Source organism: Anabrus simplex, chromosome 9, assembly GCF_040414725.1.
Source record: "Anabrus simplex isolate iqAnaSimp1 chromosome 9, ASM4041472v1, whole genome shotgun sequence".
Taxonomy (NCBI): Eukaryota; Metazoa; Arthropoda; class Insecta; order Orthoptera; family Tettigoniidae; genus Anabrus; species Anabrus simplex.
In genome coordinates this window covers 87166651-87188057 of record NC_090273.1, presented here as the reverse complement: position 1 = coordinate 87188057, position 21407 = coordinate 87166651, and the positions used below count along the sequence as shown (strand labels likewise).

The 21407-nt window shown below is 40.2% G+C and overlaps 1 protein-coding gene across 2 annotated transcripts in view; it reads left to right on the top strand.

The window, feature by feature from the left end:
- LOC136881323 (malate dehydrogenase, cytoplasmic) overlaps positions 1 to 21407 on the top strand; it is a 134027-nt gene that overhangs the window by 54509 nt on the left and 58111 nt on the right. For both annotated transcript variants that reach the window (XM_068229301.1, XM_068229300.1), the window contains exon 2: positions 11717 to 12049. In XM_068229301.1, coding sequence (XP_068085402.1) covers positions 11819 to 12049 — 231 coding nt within the window. In that variant the 5' untranslated portion in view covers positions 11717 to 11818. The remainder of the gene's footprint in view (positions 1 to 11716; positions 12050 to 21407) is intronic.

The following is a 21407-nucleotide window of genomic DNA, read 5'->3' as shown; positions in this document are numbered from 1 at the left end:
ATCTTCGTGTGGTTATAGTCTCACTGAGGAACTCTGAATTTCCTCGAAGTCTTTATGTACGAGTGTTGAGGAACTCTGAATTCTTCTAAGTCTTTATAAATGGGACTTGTAATATTTACCAGTGATGGACTCTAAATTTTCTCCAGTGATTTTTCAGACTTGTAATATTTACCAGTGATGCACTCTAAAATTTTACCAGTGATTTTTCAAAGACGTGTAATATTTACAGTGATGGACTTTAAATTTTCGCCAGTAATTATTCAAAGACTTGTAATATTTATCAGTGATGGACTCTAAATTTTCACCAGTGATTTTTCAAAGACTTGTAATATTTAAAAGTGTTGGACTCTAACTTTTCGCCAGTGATTATTCAAAGACTTGTAATATTCACGAGTGATGAACTCTAAATTTATTCGAAGTTTTTATGAGCATAGGCTTGTGATTTTTGCCAGTGATTACTTAAAGACTTGTAATTTTTGCCATTGATGAACTATAACATTAGTGAAAGTCTTCATGAACATGGACTTGTCATTTCCATGAGTGTTAAAGAGTGAATTCTTGAAAGTCTTTATGAACATTTACTAGTGATTTTACTAGTGGTGAGAAAACTAATTATTCAAGGTTTTCATGAACTTTGACTTATAAATTCTGCGAGTGACGAAGAACACATTTTCGGAGTTTTGTGGGCATTGATTCTATCAACCTCATTCTACTTGGGTAATGTGATTACCTGCAACATCGTCAGGAACCATCGGAGGTCATCCCGAGCATCGGGAATTTGAGGCGTATTCCATGCAACCAACCTGGATGGTCCGTCCGCATCTTGACGGAGTACTTGGGCATCTTCGGGAACGTGTTCCAGCCGGTGCGGCCTGGTGAGCTGGAGACCCGGGCCATTTAAAAGACAATGTGGAAGACAACCCCTATCTACCATGAGGTGATGTGCAATTTAATATGCATTACATGAACAAACTCTCATCAAATCAGATTCAAACGTTTCTTGTAGATAGGACCCTGCCTCCTGTACCAAGACCTAGGTAATATTCATCCAGTTTAGCCCTGAGAACTATTCCATGCTTACGTTGAAAATAAATCTTAAAGTCGGGCTCTTTTACTGGTACAATACGAAAAGTCCAAATATATTATGCAGATATACGAAGACATACACCGTCAGACTTCAGGTTTATTCATTAATTATAACGCCTCATATCAGAAAATTTATGAACGAGAGAGATGGCATGCTAAAGAAGAGAGAGATTAACTTCCCATTTACTTCCCGCTAATATTCAGGCAGGCTGTTATACTCCGTACGCAGCAGCTATCTCATCTATCGGAGATCACAACACTCAATGGTAAAACCATAAAGACAGTGTCGGTGCGACGTAAGGCAAATTAAAAAACTCGGTATACAGCAGTAATCCTATCTGTCGGAGATGAGCGGCGACAGAGACACAAAGCACATAACAACACACAATGGTCAATGTAATGTTATTGTTGATCAATTTTATGGGCTTTCTATATTGCAGGCCTTCGCATTTAGTTTTCTTTCGGCTCTTTGATATTAGGGCGTCTTATAAAATAATTTATAGCGTAGACTGTATTTCCTTATTCCCCGATTTTACCTACCGATTTTCATTAAATTCTGTTTACCCATTTTGTCGTGTCTCCGCGCTGATATGGACTTAGCAACAAAAATCCATATTTATGAATATATCTGTTATCGTAGCCAGTACGCTAAAAATGTATAAGATATAAATGATCGAAATACTATATAATTTTAGTATTTTAATATTTATCGATAGGACCACTAACAACATGAATATTTGAGAATTAAATCGTAGACCTCCCCCTAAACTACCATTTCACTCAGCATGAATAACATTTTTCATAGCTTAGATTGTAGTGACTATACCCCAACTTTACATGCCGATTTTCATTACATTCTCTTGAGCCGTTTTCTCGCGATACGCGTACATACATGCATTCATACATACATACATACATGCATACATACATACATACACATAGACAGACAGACAGACAGACAGACAGACAGACAGACAGACAGACAGACAGACAGACAGACAGACAGACAGACAGACAAACATTACGGAAAATTAAAACGTGCATTTTTACTAGTAGCTGTGGACATGAGCGATACAGAATTAGCATTCTTTTTTTTAATTCTGAGCAATGTAGAGACAAAACTCTTATTTTATATATATACAGTATATAGATGAGTTGCATTCCATCAATCAATCAATACTGATCTGCATTTAGGGCAGTCGCCCAGGTGGCAGATTCCCTATCTGTTGCTTTCCTAGCCCTTTCCGAAATGATTTCAAAGAAATTGGAAATTTATTGAACATCTCCCTTGGTAAGTTATTCCAATCCCTAACTCTCCTTCCTATAAATGAATATTTGCCCCAGTTTGTCCTCTTGAATTCCAACTTTATCTTCATATTGTGATCTTTCCTACTTTTATAAACGCCATTCAAACCTATTCGTCTACTAATGTCATTCCACGCCATCTCTCCGCTGACAGCTCGGAACATACCACTTAGTCGAGCAGCTCTTCTTCTTTCTCTCAATTCTTCCCAACCCAAACATTGCAACATTTTTGTAACGCTACTCTTTTGTCGGAAATCACCCAGAACAAATCGAGCTGCTTTTCTTTGGATTTTTTCCAGTAATCCTGGTGAGGGTCCCATACACTGGAACCATACTCTAGTTGGGGTCTTACCAGAGACTTATATGCACTCTCCTTTACATCCTTACTACAACCCCTGAACACCCTCATAACCATGTGCAGAGATCGGTACCCTTTATTTACAATCCCATTTATGTGATTACCCCAGTGAAGATCTTTCCTTATATTAACACCTAGATACTTACAATGATCCCCAGAAGGAACTTTCACCCCATCAATGCAGTAATTAAAACTGAGAGGACTTTTCCTATTTGTGAAACTCACAACCTGACTTTTAGCCCCGTTTATCAACATACCATTGTCTGCTGTCCATCTCACAACATTTTCGAGGTCACGTTGCAGTTGCTCACAATCTTGTAACTTATTTATCACTCTATAGAGAATAACATCATCCGCAAAAAGCCTTACCTCTGATTCCACTCCTTTACTCATATCATTTTTATATATAAGAAAACATAAAGGTCCGATAACACTGCCCTGAGGAACTCCCCTCTCAACTATTACAGGGTCAGACAAAGCTTCACCTACTCTAACTCTCTGAGATCTATCTTCTAGAAATATAGCAACCCATTCAGTCACTCTTTTGTCTAGTCCAATTGCACTCATTTTTGCCAGTAGTCTCCCATGATCCACCCTATCAAATGCTTTAGACATGTCAATCGCGATACAGTCCATTTGACCTCCAGAATCCAAGATATCTGCTATATCTTGCTGGAATCCTACAAGTTGAGATTCAGTGGAATAACCTTTCCTAAACCGAATTGCCTTCTATCGAACCAGTTATTAATTTCACAAACATGTCTAATATAATCAGAAAGAATGCCTTCCCAAAGCTTACATACAATGCATGTCAAACTTACTGGCCTGTAATTTTCAGCTTTATGTCTATCACCCTTTCCTTTATACACAGGGGCTACTATAGCAACTCTCCATTCATCTGGTATAGCTCCTTCGACCAAACAATAATCAAATAAGTACTTCAGATATGATACTATATTCCAACTCATTGTCTTTAGTATATCCCCAGAAATCTGATCAATTCCAGCCGCTTTTCTAGTTTTCAACTTTTGTATCTTATTGTAAATGTCATTTTTATCATATGTAAATTTTATTACTTCTTTGGCCTTAGTCTCTTCCTCTATCTGGACATTATCTTTGTAACCAACAATCTTTAGATACTGCTGACTGAATACTTCCGCCTTTTGAAGATCCTCACATACACACTCCCCTTGTTCATTAATTATTCCTGGAATGTCCTTCTTGGAACCTGTTTCTGCCTTAAAATACCTATACATACACTTCCATTTTTCACTAAAATTTGTATGACTGTCAATTATGCTTGCCATCATGTTATCCTTAGCTGCCTTCTTTGCTAGATTCAATTTTCTAGTAAGTTCCTTCAATTTCTCCTTACTTCCACAGCCATTTCTAACTCTATTTCTTTCCAGTCTGCACCTCCTTCTTAGTCTCTTTATTTCTCTATTATAATAAGGTGGGTCTTTACCATTCCTTACCACCCTTAAAGGTACAAACCTGTTTTCGCATTCCTCAACAATTTCTTTAAACCCATCCCAGAGTCTGTTTACATTTTTATTTACCGTTTTCCACCGATCATAGTTACTTTTTAGAAACTGCCTCATACCTGCTTTATCAGCCATATGGTACTGCCTAACAGTCCTACTTTTAAGACCTTCCTTTCTATCGCATTTATTTTTAACTACCACAAAAACAGCTTCATGATCACTAATACCATCTATTACTTCAGTTTCCCTATAGAGCTCATCTGGTTTTATCAGCACGACATCCAGGATATTTTTCCCTCTGGTTGGTTCCATCACTTTCTGAATCAGCTGTCCTTCCCATATTAACTTATTTGCCATTTGTTGGTCATGCTTCCTGTCGTTCGCATTTCCTTCCCAATTTACATCTGGCAAATTCAGATCTCCCGCTACAATCACATTTCTTTCCATGTCGTTTCCCACATAGCTGACTATCCTATCAAATAATTCCGAATCCGCATCAGTGCTACCCTTTCCCGATCTGTACACTCCAAATATATCAAGTTGCCTATTATCTTTAGAAATCAGCCTTACACCTAGAATTTCATGTGTCTCATCTTTAACTTTTTCGTAGCTTACAAATTCTTCTTTCACCAGAATGAAAACTCCCCCTCCCACCTTTCCTATCCTATCTCTACGATACACACTCCAGTGCCGTGAGAAAATTTCTGCATCCATTATATCATTTCTCAGCCATGATTCAACTCCTATTACAATATCTGGTAAATATATATCTATTAAATTACTTAATTCTATTCCTTTCTTTACAATACTTCTACAGTTCAACACTAACAATTTTATGTCATCCCTACTTGATTTCCAGTTCCCTGTTCCCTTATCACCGTTCCCTAGGCCATCCCGTTTCCCTGAACGTACCTCCCTATTACCCTTCCAAACAAATTTCCTAACTTATACGTACCACTGCGGTTTAAATGAAGGCCATCCGAGCGCAGATCCCCATCTCCTACCCACCCATTAGGATCTAGAAATCTCACTCCCAGTTTCCCACATACCCACTCCATAGTCTCATTTAAATCCCCAATCACCCTCCAGTCAGTATCCCTCCTACACAGTATTCCACTAATAACAATCTCCGCTTTCTTAAACTGCACCCGTGCTGCATTTACCAGATCCCACACATCTCCAACTATGTTGGTACTTATATCAGCTTGCCTTACGTTGTTGGTACCAACATGAAACACTACCACCTTCTCCTTCCCCTCCTCCCTCTCTTCTACTTTCCTCAACATCTGCCTCAACCTAATTCCTGAATAACATTCTACCCTGGTTCCCTTTCCTCCACACACTTTCCCCACGTGTCTAACGATGGAATCCCCCATGACCAGAGCCTCTACCCTACCCACCTCATTTGATCCCCTCCCCTCCTGGTCAGCCCTATCTTTCCTGATAGCTGCAGAAGCTACTTCCTCCTCCCTTTTCTCCTTCCCATGACCCTGTTCCACCTGTCTTTTCCTATCCTCTACTCTACATTTCCCTTTCCTACCTTTTCCCTTCCTCCTACTTCCATGCATCTCAGCAACAGTTCCCTGTCCCTCATCTTCCCTCTGTTGTTCTACCTGGAGTGACTCGTACCAATTTCGCACAGACACCTGTCCTGAATTCTGATCCTGAGTAGAGCCCTTGGCCTGCAATCTCCTTCCCCTTAGAACATTAGACCACCTGTCTTCTACAACTCCTCCCTTTCCTTCCCCTCCCTCTTGTACACCTACTGTAACCTGTACATTGTTTGAGGGAGTCCTATCTTCCTTCCTGTCTTCTGTGAGAATCCTAATTATCTCCCTCAAACTTTCCAACTCCTCCCTCATACCCCTCAATGCCTCACCACACCCACAATAAGTACACTCGCGCTCCTTAGCCATTCTTTACGGGGGGACAATTTTAAATTAAAAAATAAAGTAACTTATTTGCAAAAAAATAAATGAACGGAGGGATATATTGTCTGGGATACTACACAACAATAAGGTAATTAATATACGACTACACTACAATACTACTTAGTCGTGCTCTATTTTTTTTAATCCTACAACCCCTAACAGGATAAAAACTGCTGTTAATTACTGAATATCGAAAGTAATACACAAGAACTACACAATTCCAAACTGCAAGATACTATCTAATATATTATCTATATCTATATATCTAATATATTATACCTTATCTTCACTACAATTCTACTGAAATGTGGTTATGTGATTATTACAGCTGGTGGATTACTATTATTTTCCCTACTCCACGGGACGGAGAATAAAAGTGTCCTGAATTAGGCCTTGTGATGTTTCCTTTAGATGACTCGGAATAAACGTGTATAAATTTCCCCTCAACCTCTCATGTCGCCCACCGATGTCTGCCATCCTAATTTCAACAATATTTTAGTAAGAGTTTCTATGGATACCTCTACTACACCAGTACTACACAAATATTTTACAATAACAAAATAAGCACACTAATTTCTAATAGGATATTACTCGTATACTACTGTACAGTACACTACAGTAATTTTTAAACTACTTTCAGACGTATCCTAATTACGATACCGGTACCGTACCGTAGGTCACTACTAAGCACAACAGAAATGAAATTTGCAAGAACTACTGTACTCAAAGATTACCAACGAAGCTAAATGCTTAGACAAATTACTATTAGTATTAGGGTCTAATAGATACACACGAAAGATAACACACGAATATAGCAGGCAAGATACGGCACTATCTAAATGTACTGTATCTATACTACAATGTATCTACACTACACTACACTGCGTTTGGTTAAATGCTTAAGTATCGAAAGGATTGCCGTACACGAAGAAAAACACGAATATAACTGGCAAGATACTATCTAATATATTATACCTTATCTTCACTACAATTCTACTGAAATGTGGTTATGTGATTATTACAGCTGGTGGATTACTATTATTTTCCCTACTCCACGGGACGGAGAATAAAAGTGTCCTGAATTAGGTCTTGTGATGTTTCCTTTAGATGACTCGGAATAAACGTGTATAAATTTCCCCTCAACCTCTCATGTCGCCCACCGATGTCTGCCATGCTTTTTCTGGGTTACGGTGTGATAGTTGGTCTTGCCTTTATTTTATAAAGCTCTAAACGGCATATCACAGAGAGAGAGAGAGAGAGAGAGAGAGAGAGAGAGAGAGAGAGAGAGAGAGAGAGAGAGAGAGAGATAATCATGTATCGTTGTGACTTTTTCTTTATTATCCATTATAACAGAAAATGTTGCATGTAATAGTATTGTGCTATTCCACTGTTCCAGAAGTAAAACTCAATCGAGTTGGGATGAACGTGATTACCGATAACGAAGTTAATCACAATGCATAAATTCAATAAAATGTCAAGGAAGTTCAGTATAACGCGAAGTCGAAATGTTCAAACATCACAATGGCAGTGGTAAAGACAAAATAAGAATTCGAATTGTTAAAACCAACGCTACTGAAAACACAGAAATGAAAGAAGCAATCAAAGGAAGCAGATGCGTTACGATCGACGAGCTCATTAAATCTCATAAAGCTACTGTAAGGTAAGGGTGTATTCTGCCCGAAGGCAGGTCCGAACCTCCTCAGAGGTGTGCCTGAGCCGGAGTGCACGTACAGTAGGGTGGCCAGTCCTTTCCGCTCCTCCATTCCCTTATCCCCCACCGACAGCGCGTGGCAACCCATCCAAATCTTGACCACGCCCAATGTTGCTTAACTTCAGACTCACGGGATCCGATGTTTCAATACGGCTACGGCCGCTGGCTAAAGCTATTGAGAAAGAATCAAATTCACGAAAGAAAGAATATTTATAGCGTTTAGATAATAAGATAACGGATAAATATATGATTATTCAATTTGTTAAATTAAATTAATTAATTACATATATCAAGGATTGATTAGCAGCAGTATTGAAGACGCGAAGAACAAGGCCTTGACCGGAGAGGAAGTAATTCGATATAACGTAGCGTCAACACATAATAGCAAATACACTACAGACAATACTGGACACTTCCGCATTCTCCCATACTAAACTGTGAGACATGTTGACAGTGGCGATCTGGCGGCCTGACCTTAAACGTCAGGTGGTAAGATTGAAACTAAACAAGTTGCATGCTAAAATTGATGGAAATAATGAAACTCAATAATTATTTCGTTTTGTTCGATTTCTTGGCTGAATTGTCATCGTTGAGGCTTTCACTTCAGAAGGTCACGGATTCGATTCCCGGCACGATCGGTGATTTTAATCACGTATAATTAATTCTTCTGGTTCAGGGACTGGGTGTTTGTGTTTGTTCTAACACTTTCTCTTAATATTCGGACAACACACTACACTTCCAACCGCCACAGAAACTTGCAGTAGTGATTACTAGACCTCGGATTTTTAGGTGCTAAAATGTTATTTGTTTGCCTAAATAGGCTGTCAAATAGGATCTAAAATATTTTTAGGCAGTTTCAATTTTACGTATATTAATAAGCATCAAATAAAATATCATGTTTCTTTTGCTAAATTGATAATAACTCTTTAGGGGGAAATATAAAACAAGTTTCCCTCACCTTTTGCTGCAAACGACAAAAATATAATTTTAACATCCGATGTGAAATGGGGAAAAATATGTAACTTTTTAATTAAAGGCGACTTGGAACCTGACAGTTCCGGCATAATTCACACACTGAACAAACGGGAATACCGAAATATTCTCACAGAATGAAATAGAGTTTTTCAGTGGACACTGTCTCCAGCCTCGTGACAGACTACGAAGGTATTCGCTGCGGGATATTCTTATGGCTTTCCAGGATGTGTGGTTTACAGCTTTCCAATTTTAAGGTTTTGTTTAGGACACTGAAAACGAGTCAGCAAATATTGTATTTTCTCTAAATATATTAAGAGCATGTTAACCGATTTAGGGGGAAATAGGCAGTATAGGAATATAGGCAAATATAGGCTCTAACGTCAATTCAGGCACTTTTAGGCACTATAGAACTACCGTTTCTAACATTATTAATACATGAAACGTGTAAATACAACTTCATTTTAAGCTCTGTATTCAAGAACAAATTAGGCTTTTCCCTAAATTCCGAGGTCTAGTGATTACATCCCTGTATATAGAGTTGGCGTGATGAAGGGCATCCAGCCGTAAAATAGGGCCATATCCACATGTTTGACACAGATCGCATCCGCTACACCACAGATCTAGAAAAAGTGGTAGTAAAAGTTTTTGTTTTATGTATTTTGTTTTAATTATTTTCATGTAATTAATCTAAGATAAGAATACTTGTCAACTAAATGCTGAACCTAATGTGATGTGTACACTAATATTTTACAATATTGGAATTTACAATGTTTTGTTTCGAGAAAAGCGGAAGAAATATTTATATAGCTGAAGAAGTTAAAAGTTTTTGCAGCCAAAACCAGCACAAACCTTACCAAACATGGTTCAGTGCTTGTATGACTATAATTCCAAAAACTTTTGTCAGCGGATAAATTTCATTTTCTTTGAAATCTTCTTTCTAACGCAATGCAAGATCAAAATTTCACACTGCATAAGCTGATCGCTTTTACTTCTACAGTCAGTTTTAAGGTCGTTCCGCTAGGTGCGCTGGCAATCAATGTCTTACGATATCTCTCAAAGTGTCGCGTATTCTCTGTAGTGTATTTGATAATAGTTTATAAAACAATTCTATACGACGCAAAACTGAAATAATAGCACACATATTGGAGATCCGATAGCATTTAAGTCTACACAAAGCAATCTGAAATTGAATCTCGTTGTAAAATTATGTTAGAAGGTTTTGATAACGTCAATATATTACAGCTGATTCCATCAATTGAACAATATTCAAGAACAACATAGCTCTCTAAGAAGACTTGAGGCAGACTATCCGGATGATACCGAGCTGAACTGACACGGCAGAGTACCTACCCCACACTCTACACTTTTGATAGCTGTTAAGAGCACTTTATAATGGCACGAATCCATTTCTTTTCCCTTGCCACTTGTTTAGGAACCGAAAATGTTGATATGGTTCTGCTGAACATCACACTGCGATTATAATTCGACTTACAACCCGGCACACAACATTTCCTAGGTGGGTACCTGAAAAATATTTAAATTAATGTTATTCGAGAAATTAATCAAAACGCATTACGTGTCATAGTTGCACGTGCTAGTTATATTGTATGGATAATAGGCTAGCGTATCCTTATATCTTCCAGCACGTTTTATTAAACCACAAGGGATTTCGTGAGCGCCATAATTAAAAGTGAAACTTCACTTCAGGCACGAGGAAATGCAATTAGACGATATTTTACACAAATATTGTCACACGGGCTGTTCTTATTAATAGTCCTTCCACCCTACCCGCGCGTTTCTAAATCTAAGACCCTTCACAGCTTGTAGAAGGCGTAGCTTTGAATGAGTGCAAATTAGTGTTTGCTCAATGTGTTCAATACTTCCGGGAATGGAACTTCAATATACAGGATCTCTCACCCTGACCGAACGTTCGGTGTTTGTACTCTGCGTTACGGCAGCTGCCACAGTCGAACTTACGTGGCGCGAGGCCGTCCTGCTATAAGCGTGAATACGATCTTATATGAAATCTTACTATATAAAAGATGATGGAAGTGTGGTCTTTCCTGGCTTATACAGGCATTTTATTTAGTAACCACATTTTGGCTGACGCGAGTTAGTTCTGCCAATGTTATCTTTCTGGTTACATTCGTAATATTTTCTTTCAGTTCGTCCAATATGTGAGGATCTTTTCAATACAATTTTTCTTTTAGTTTATCCCACAATTAAAACTCCCACACTGTTAGATCTGGAGAACAAGGGGAAAATAGACCAGCACTGTCTGCAAACACTTCTCAGATTGTAAGAAGGGAAGCGTCTGCTGTATGAGCAGGGGCAGAATCTTGTTGAAACCAACCATGCGATTTTTCTTCTTCCGTTAACTGAAGGGAGAACGGCATCAAAAACTCATCTTTCATTTACCGTCGTCTCGAAAAATATAGGCCTAATTATTCATCTTGCACTAACAACACACCAAACACTAACCTTCCTATCATCATGAGGAACTTCATAAGCACCATTAGGATTTTCTGCACAGCCATAGCAAGAGTTATGACTGTTCGCATGATCATTAAGATGAAACCAGAAGTTTTACATACGAGAATACGGTGTTGCAATGATACCTTTCTCACGATATCAACAGATTAGATTCAGACTGGCGACTGATGCTTACGAGGTCGAACACGTGCAGGCAGGTTGTAAGGTCAAGAACGATGCGTGACACCTCCCATACTGCAGTTGCCGTAGCCCAGAGTACAAACACCGTGCGTTCGGTCTGGATTTATATGAGAGACCCTGCACTAGTCTACTTGTAATATTCAAAGCCAGAAACAGATATTCTCCAAATGTATTTTCCGTTTCTATTTTTCAGGCTGCACCAATACGCGTATGCATAACTGGAGCAGCAGGCCAACTTGCCTACTGTTTAATATTTCAAGTTTCCAAGGGTGACGTATTTGGAGCAAACCAGCCAATGATCCTTACACTGCTGGATATTCCAGATATGATGGGAGTCTTGAAAGGTGTAGTCATGGAAGTTGTGGACTGCGCCTTGCCTCTTGTTCAAGAAATTATACCTACAACTGATCCAGCAGTTGCTTTCAAAGACATCGATGCTGCGTTTCTCGTTGGTGCTATGCCAAGAAAACCTGGAATGGAAAGAAAGGATCTTCTTTCAACAAATGTAAAAATATTCAAACTTCAGGTAAGTGTTAAGAAACTGAGCATTTCTACCATAACTCTTGATTGAAAGTGACATCCGTGAGGTAATCTCTGTTTTATGTATTATTCATATACTAAAGCAAAAACAGGTCATCATCATCATTATAAAACACCGTACGCTAAGCCACCCATGGGATTCAACTATAGAAGCCTGCACCAGGCCTCTCTCGACGCCACAAGACATCACATTACTTCATCATCGGTGTACCGCTCCAATTTCCCGAGTAGTGTTTATAAGGCTTTTGCACTCTCCTCTTCTCTCGAATGTTCTGTTCTTCATGATATATCCACTGTGCTTTCCCTAGCTGCAATATCAGTTTTGAATATGATCATACAATAGGTTCTGTGTGTTCCAACCTCCCTTTCCAAGTGCATTCGGGCTGTTTCCGTAAGATCTATCCTCATCACGTGTTCGAGCCACCGTAGTCTAGACGTGCTCACAATAATCCCAGCTTCCTGCCTTGTCTCCTTAACTCGTTCACCATGGTCTTCTGGATAATGGACCTCAGGAACTTCATTTTTGTTACTTACAGTCTTGAAGATTCTCTCTCTCTGTAAAGGTACATGTTTCGATACCGAGGCTCAGGATCGGTATAAAGTAGCTTGTTGGAAATTGCTAATGTTGCTTACCCAAAGAAGAGGAGAGACTTTTGCGCTCTGATGATGACTTCTCCACTGACTAAGTTATTTATGGAGATTATACTGACAATTTTGAGTAAATTTCCTACAGTCTTCAACAAGTATTCTGCTAAGTTTGATGCTTGCCACTCCGCCATCTCTGCTCACCACCATCACCATTGTATTAGTCTCGCTCAAGCATGTGGATTCTATGGTGAAATCGGAAAGTAAAGCTCAACATCATTTTAACAAAAACTACTTGGGTCTGTGTGTCCAAAGCTGGGAGATAGTAAGTACGAACCTTGTGCTACAGGCAGCAATAGTTCGAGTAGGTGCTGCTCTGGTGGAGTGAATAGTAACTAATGAGAAAAATGGCGCGTGTGCTGTCATCGTCCACATGTGAGGAGCAGTGAGGTATAGTGCATTTTGGGGCAAAAGTGAACATAACGAATTATATTAATAGAGAAATATTGGAAGTGTATGGTGCTGATTATGTGAATCGCGGAAACTCCTCCAGATGGCGCAGATTCTTCCCCTGTGGGTGGGGCGGTAGAATAACACCCACGGTATTCCACGCCTGTCGTAATAGGCGAATAAAACGGGCACCAGGGGATCTCTACTTGGGTTGGCAACCACGGGGCCTCGAACTGATTCCTGGCACTGCTCCCATTTACGTTTTCCAGGCTCCTCAGTTGTATATATCCTATTCGACCTTCCTTAGTAACTCTTGTACTCCTCCGAACCAGACACTGTTAGAGCATTCGAGGGCTGGGGAGTCTAATTTTCACGCCCTCGTGGTCCTTGTGTTTCTTTGGACGATATTTTCATTTTTCGAAGTGTCGGATTCCATCCATTCTCTCTCTCAGATTGGTATTATGCAGAGAATTGTTGCCTGGTTGTACATCTCCTTAAAACATATCACCACGATTACTGACGCATATTCTTTGAAGATAGCCGAGTAAACATGAACCGCACTCCAGCAACCTGTGACTGCTTGAATATCACTCACTGTTAGAGTCATTGAGGTAGTAATTCGATGCGATTGGTGCTTGTTCTTGGGAAATTTGTCACACCAGTTCAACACTTCGAACGGCACAGCCTACGATATTGAGTACGGCAGATGGATTTCGTAAAGTCAGTCTGCATGGGGTGCCCAAGAACATATCGTAGAATGATGCACGATGATTGTGCAAGTCATGACTTTCTGGAAGGTGTGGTTATTGGCAGTTAATCCTGGTCGTAATTTTTCATACCATGGACAGCAGGTCAGAGTGGTGTGGGAACATTCTGACCCCAAGCACTGAGGAAATTCAAGGACACCCAGTCGTCGGAAAAGGTGATAATGCTCGCCCCACATTGCATCTTCTGTTTGCGCACAAGAAGTATGGCCGGGAGGTACCTAGCCTCCGGCGTACAGTCCAGACGTTGCACCGTCTTGACTTTCGCGTCTTCAGATCACTGATGAAATTATTAGGACTGCGCTTTATTTTAGACGAAGAAGTGAAATCAGTCATGCATACGTGGTTATTCTTCTTGGAAAACGAGCGCTATGAACGAGGATTTTTGAACGTGATGTCATATGGGGAGATGCGTATGAGAGACTTGGTTCATCTGTTGAACAATAGGTAATACCTGTAGTTTCTTATGCATACTTATTTTCCTTCTCTTGCACCTACTAATTTTGTGCAGTCTAACTAACCGGCGGTTTTCTATATGCCATGAAAACATCAGCCTTTCTGGTACGCTCAGAAAAACAAACAGATATCTTTGTATTTACCATCTGTTCAGAATAGGAAGGCTGTAACAAAGGCAATCACGAGAATTATATGAAAATGAAACGTTTGCGAAACACGAAGTGGGCATTGTGAGCCATAATTTGCACACATTGTGCCGCAGTGCACTATAACGTAGTTGCTAAGGGCAAGGACAGCGGGCAGGTATTGCGTGTGAGGTGGGAGGTCCGATTCCGGGTCGAGGATGCGTTTTTAACATTTCTGTTTTTGTAAATTTTACCTCAATGTACGTGAAATATCCGCTTTCATGCATATTTTCAGTGAATGACGGTGTATGTAGCCCTCGAAGAACCGATTTGACATCAGGGCCGGATCAATACGGAATAGGAAGTAGGGAGAACCAAACGATACTGACAATGTTTAGCTTTGGTAGCAAATGCTCGAAGAGATGACCTCCTCTTTTATGCACATCTGGGTTCGCTACTGAATAGATCTTATTGCACGCCGAAATATGGCCCGTGTTATTGATCTGCAAAAGTAGGTGATGAGTTACCGGAGGTGCTCGGGATTTTCTGAGTGTAAATTATTTGTTTGAAATGCCCCTCAGGAAGAAGTCCAACGGCGTGAAATCCGGCAGGCCAAGGAACAGGTCCTCCATGTTCCTGGATGTGTCTCATTCAGATGACGACGGACGACTAACATCGAATGTGATGGAGCTCCATCCCGTTGCAACCACATCGTTAAACGATCTTCAAGTGGTACATCCTCCAACAGAAGTGGAAGTTCACGGCAGAGAAAGTGAAGGTAGTGTGTGCCTGTTAAATGACCCTGAAGGAATACAGTCCGAAAAAGTGATCATCCAAGATTCCACGCCATACATTTACTTCATAGGCTGCCTGTCGCACCCAGTGAAGATTGCCAGCACTCCAATAGTGCATATTGTGGCGATTGTCGGTTTCATTATTGTGGAATCGCGATTCGTCCGAGAACAAGATTTTCGACAGGAATGCTGCATCCTTTTCCATATGTCCTAATAGCCACTGGCAGAAATTCATTGGAGCTTCGAAATCACGCTCGTGGATCTCGGGGTGTAGGTGTAGATGGTAGGGGTGATATTTATGTGCATGCAGTATTGGCCATACGAACGGCTAGTTGATGTTCAACTGTTGTGCAATTTCCCGTGTACTGGTTGTGTGGATTATTGCAAGCTGTGTCCAGGACTGCCTCCTTATTCTCACCAGATATTACAGTTTTCTCTCGGACAGGTGGTACTTTTTGAATCACGCCTGTTGTCCGTACACGTTTTTCAATACTGCTGAAAGTCTCTGCAGTCGGATGTCGCCTGTTTGGATACCTTTCCTGGTACAGACGTAGTGCCTGGCTCTCATTCTTCCTTGCTACCCCGTAGATAAGAAGTATGTCAACGTATCCATCCGTGAAAAACATGACGAATGACCGAAGTGATCCATTCAAGCGTATAGCAGTGCAGCGCACAATATCAATAACAGTGGCCTTCTATTGTTTGCATGTGGGATACACTAGCCTGTGCCGAAGTATTAAAACATCATATCGATGTAAAAAGAATTGGAAGATGTAGGATCAGAACCATCAATTATAGTTAATTGCTGGGGCTAGGATCTAACCACATGCGCTACGGTGGAACAGTGAGTGTGTCCTTGTATTAAGAGTTGATCATAGTATATTACTCCATCAGTTCATTATTTCATACGCTCTTCATGTCACTGTAACTTCGTTTTAAACATTCATTTTTTACTTTGCTCGAGCTCGAGAGGGTTAAGCACTCTCTATCCCGATATGCAGTTTAAAAGATGGAATAGATACAAGTTTCTTTACATTTTAAGGAAGGTTACATAATGGAAAAACTTCGGACCCGCCCCGAGAGTTAAACTGCTGAGCAAGCAAGAAAAGAAGTAATTAATCGGCCATTACCTGGTTGTTGACTGCCGCCGAAGAAAGAGGCGCTTCCCGCCCCCTGCTATGTACTTTACCCGTCGCGTAGGCCTATGTGCGGCCACAAAATTTGCATTTTGCGTGTTTCCTATTATCAGTGATGTCAAAAAACTGCCAGGCATCCGACGGTTTTCGTGGCATTTGTGGTAGACTGTCGTAGATAAATGATTTAAATGATGTACTGTTTTTGGAACTGACTATAACAACTGTCGGATGTGCTCATAATCGCTTGCATGCTTAGCTTACGGGGCATTGCCGGTATAGTAATATCGATCTTACGACGTTTTCACACGTTTATTGGTCTGCATAAAACAAAATTATTAGGCGCAAGAGAATCAGCCGGTATACTTCTTAAAAATGTAGTGCGTTACTTTTCAATCCATCCTAATATTTATTAATTGTATGAATCATTGGAAGATGGTGATATTTAAAAGAAATTTACTGCATGAATGGCGTAGATATGGAACGGTATGGAGGAAATATCTTAAGTCTCTCCTCTAAATACAATATTTAGTCAGGTCAGGCAAACTGTTGAAGTAATCTGACACTGTATAATACCATTTTTTTATGTCTATGTGCAAGTTGTTTGGGTGATTAGCCAGAAATTTCTGTTAAATTGTATGAACCCTAGAACTAGACATTTTGCTAATCACAGGCACGGTACCTCAAGAGAGAACTGTTAATAGATCAAGTCTCCCAGTAAATCTTTCAATAATATAAGCGGAGATGAGGGCCAGTACAACACAAGAACATATAAATTGCCGATGTATGCTAAGTAATGATACAATCAGAACTTGTTCGGTTGGTCTTTGAAATAATTATAAAGGTTATGAATGATAGGAAGGACCAAGACACGGATATGGAAGCGATCGGAGTAGATGAATAATGCAACAGTTTCTTGGAGACTAAGAGGTGAGTAGTACAGGATAGGGTTGCGTAGAAAATTGCATGAAACCAGATTGTGGATGGATGAGCAAGACAAAATACAGTAGATTTTGTAGATTCAATTCGAATTAGATTTGTTCGGAAGTTTACCACATAATCTAAAAGATGCCGACAGAAATAAATAAGAAATCCAAACGGCATCTGCTATTTCTCTGAATGATCGGTCGGTCTGTTTGTTCAGAAGAAGCACATGCACTCACAGTGGCCTACAAATTAAGCGCAATTGATTTATTAAAACACCTCAAATATACGACCTGTTAAATGTGATTAAGGCAGGATGTATGCTCAAATAGCACCACCGAAGATTACGTGGTTATAGGTTGTTGTGATTACTGTCTTTAGAGGAAGTGCAAGTGGGTACCCCTCCTTTCTTAACACTAATCAGAAGATAAAACACCGTTATCCTTCGTCGCGTCTGACTAATTCCACTCTGTCCGGTGTTGAGAGGGACTAATTATCGTATTTTCCTTACCTCAGTCACCATCAGGCTAATACGTGTTACCAAATACATTACCGTGTATTTGGTGTTACGTAAAAGAGTGGACAAAGAAGTTACGACAAGTTTGGAGGATTTATAAATCGACCTTTTATGAAAAACAAAGCTACAGCATGTAAAGTGTAATCTACATGTCGTAGTAAATCTTCTGGAAGAGAATACGAAACAAGAATTTCAACGGCAAGAAAATTGCTTTATAACGAGGAACGAGGATAGAAAAATTCCACAGGAATTTTATTACGTCTCTTATGAGTGATTGCTGGTGGCAGTGACTGGAACTACTTGCTGTGAAGTGGAACAATCTATTATCTGGGCGCGAGCCTTAGTCATTCCTGGAACTTGAGAATTGTCTTAGCAATAGTATAGCTATTATTCATCTGCAGTGATTTGCTGTCAGAGATCAATTCTTTTCATTTTTTCCTTTTTCCCTTTAATAAATTCTGTGTTGGCTACTAATGGAATTGTGGCTTTCTATTTAAGGGATATGCCTCTAAAAATCACAGGAAATTTTCTGCTCTCAAATCATAAATATCAAGTACAATGTTTTAAAATACCGTACCATAAAGATGAATGGTCTTAACTGTTATGAAAATAATTGCTAAAGCTGTATGTAGAAAAGAGTAGATAGTGTGTAACATCGCAAGGCAGTTTGAGAAAGCGGATAAGGATAACTGTATGTAAAAGTCTACCACAGGTGAAGAAAAAAACTTCGGGGAGTGTGATAAGAATGTTTACGTCAAACGTTTCTTGGAGTATTATGAAATCTCGACTGAGCGAGTTGGCCGTTCGGTTAACGACGCTCTGCTGTGAGCTTTCATTCGGGAGATAAGGAATTCGAACCACACTTTCGGCAGCCCTGAAGGTGGTTTTCCGTGGTTTCCCTTTTTCAAACCAGGCAAATGTTGGGGCTGTACCTTAACTAAGACCACGGTCGCTTCCAGCCCACTCCTAGCCCTTTCCTATCCCATCGTCGCCATAAGACCTATCTGTGTTGGTGCGACGTAAAGCAACTTCTAAAAAAAAAAATGAAATCTGGAAAGAAATTCCTACTAGCGTCGTAACTCGATAAAGGTGAGATAGATACTGGTTTGAAAAGTCAAATGTGTGAGATATACTGGTTTGAAAAAGCAGTGATCAGCGTGATGAGAAAACAAACATTGTGGGTGTTCCAGACAGCGACCTTGACGGTACTTCGATAGGTACAGCTGATGAGTTAATCATTACACTGGATGAAGATTTTGACCCGAATGTTCTACTTCCGATGCTTCACATTAATGGATCACTATAGCGTATGTCTGCACGAAGTTGGTATTCAACTAGATTATATTGATGATATCAGCAGAATAATACCATACGATGTACCGGTATTTTCTGCATTCCTGGCGTGCAGGCAATGACTAATGGGGCTTTGAAGTGAATGTACATCCTGGTTCCCTTGCTTCGCAAGCCGCTATCGCACCTGCGCTACAGATGTAAACAAACATCAGCGTTCTCACCTGTTATCAGTAATGACTGATAAAACAAGTAATATCTAATACCGGCCATACTAGGTCTGAATATGAAATAACTGGAAACCGAACATTAACACGGCAGAAGCTATTGTACAGTCACTCCCATAATAGCTTAAATTTATACATTATGCATTATGCAGAATTTGTCAGAAATGTTTATATACATATATATATTATACACTCTTTTGGAAAAAAAAAAACCGTTCCATGAAGAAACCATCGCAGGGGTACGTAAATGGGTACAGGCAAAGAACGTGGTAGTATAAAGTAAATATCAAAATATTAAAATATTGTACCACACCAAGTATTTATTGCAGGGTAACAAACACTTCGAGGATGCACATAGTATGTACAGTCGTTGCCTACGAGATATACAAGGCCGGGAAATAGCTACTAGTTTGTCGCTGAAAAAGCGGGCCGATCGTGTTCACGGTTTGGCCGCTAGATGTCAGGTTTCCGTTCTGTTCTTGGCAGACTTTAACATTGTGATATGCGGAGTAATTGTGATGCTGTGTTGATTTTGTGCAATTTATTGTGAATATTGTTTCTGTCGGTGAGTGTCTGTAAGGTTGAGAAGAAGGTGCACTGTTGTGTACCTCTCTGTGTATTTCGGATGACACTAAAAAAGCATGAAAATTGACGTTCCATAGTTTCCCTTCCGAGTGCGGTTTAAGAGAGAAATGGAAGCAAAGTATTTCTAGGCAAGGTGATATAGTAGCATCTCTTTATTTTAGGTGCCTAGCAATTCTCATAAAACAGATTTCCGTGTAAGCACATCAATCAAACTTCCTTCTGTTTTCATTGTGTATCCTGTTCACAAACAGGAAAATGTCAAACGCAGGAAGCGTCCAGCTCCCAAAACTGATGTATTGCCATCAAAAAAAAATTTTTTTGCTAGTGGCTTTACGTCGCACCGACACAGATAGGTCTTATGGCGACGATGGGATAGGAAAAGCCTAGGAGTGGGAAGGAAGCGGCCGTGGCCTTAATTAAGGTACAACCCCAGCATTTGTCTGGTGTGAAAATGGGAAACCACGGAAAACCATCTTCAGGGCTGCCGACAGTGGATTCAAATCCACTATCTCCCGGATGCAAGCTCACAGCCGCGCGCCCTTAACCGCACGGCCAACTCGCCCGGTCCTTCAAAATTTAGTAAAAGTTCCGATTCAGATAACGATGAACATATATCTTCATATATCAGCCACAAATGAAAAAGGAGTACAAGTCTCGTTTCTATATCAAAGAAAGTCTACGAGTATCCCTGTTTAAAAAAACACGGATGAGAAAATTAAATACCAGATTACAGAAAAGCATCTGTAAATTGAGAAGTAGGATACGGGTAATGAAATCAGAAAAAAATACGGTATCTGAACTTGACAAAAAAAATAAGCAAAGCAAATTGAAAAGCTTGCTAAAATGGGTCATTTAGGAGCTTTATTCCTGTTAGAACGAATTTAATTTTCTTCTTCTTTCTTCATCCGTTTACCCTCCAGGGTCGGTTTTTCCGTCGGACTCAGCGAGGGATCCCACCTCTACCGCCTCAAGGGTAGGGTCCTGGAGCACCAGACTTCGGGTCGGGGGATACAGCTGGGGAGGATGACCAGCCTCACCTGCTATGCTGAACAGGGGCCTTGTGGAGGGATGGAAAGATTAGAAAGGACAGGCAGGGAAGAGGGAAGGAAGCGGCCGTGGCCTTAAGTTAGGTACTATCCCGGCATTTGCCTGGAGGAGAAGTGGGAAACCACGGAAAAAACACTTCCAGGATGGCTGAGCTGGGAATCGAACCCACCTCTACTCAGTTGACCTCCCAGGGTGAGTGGACCCGTTCCAGCCCTCGTACCACTTTTCAAATTTCGTGGCAGGGCCGGGAATTGAAACCCGACCTCCGGGAGTGACAGCTAATCACACTAACCACTACACCACAGAGGCGAACACAAATTTAATTTTACGGGAAGAAAAAAGAGAAATGCGGGTAAACGCCGCTAAATATAGCGTAACGGGCATAACATCGCTCACCAAACAGTGGCTTCAGTACGAATGTCAAAATATCAGATGTGCGGAGGAAAA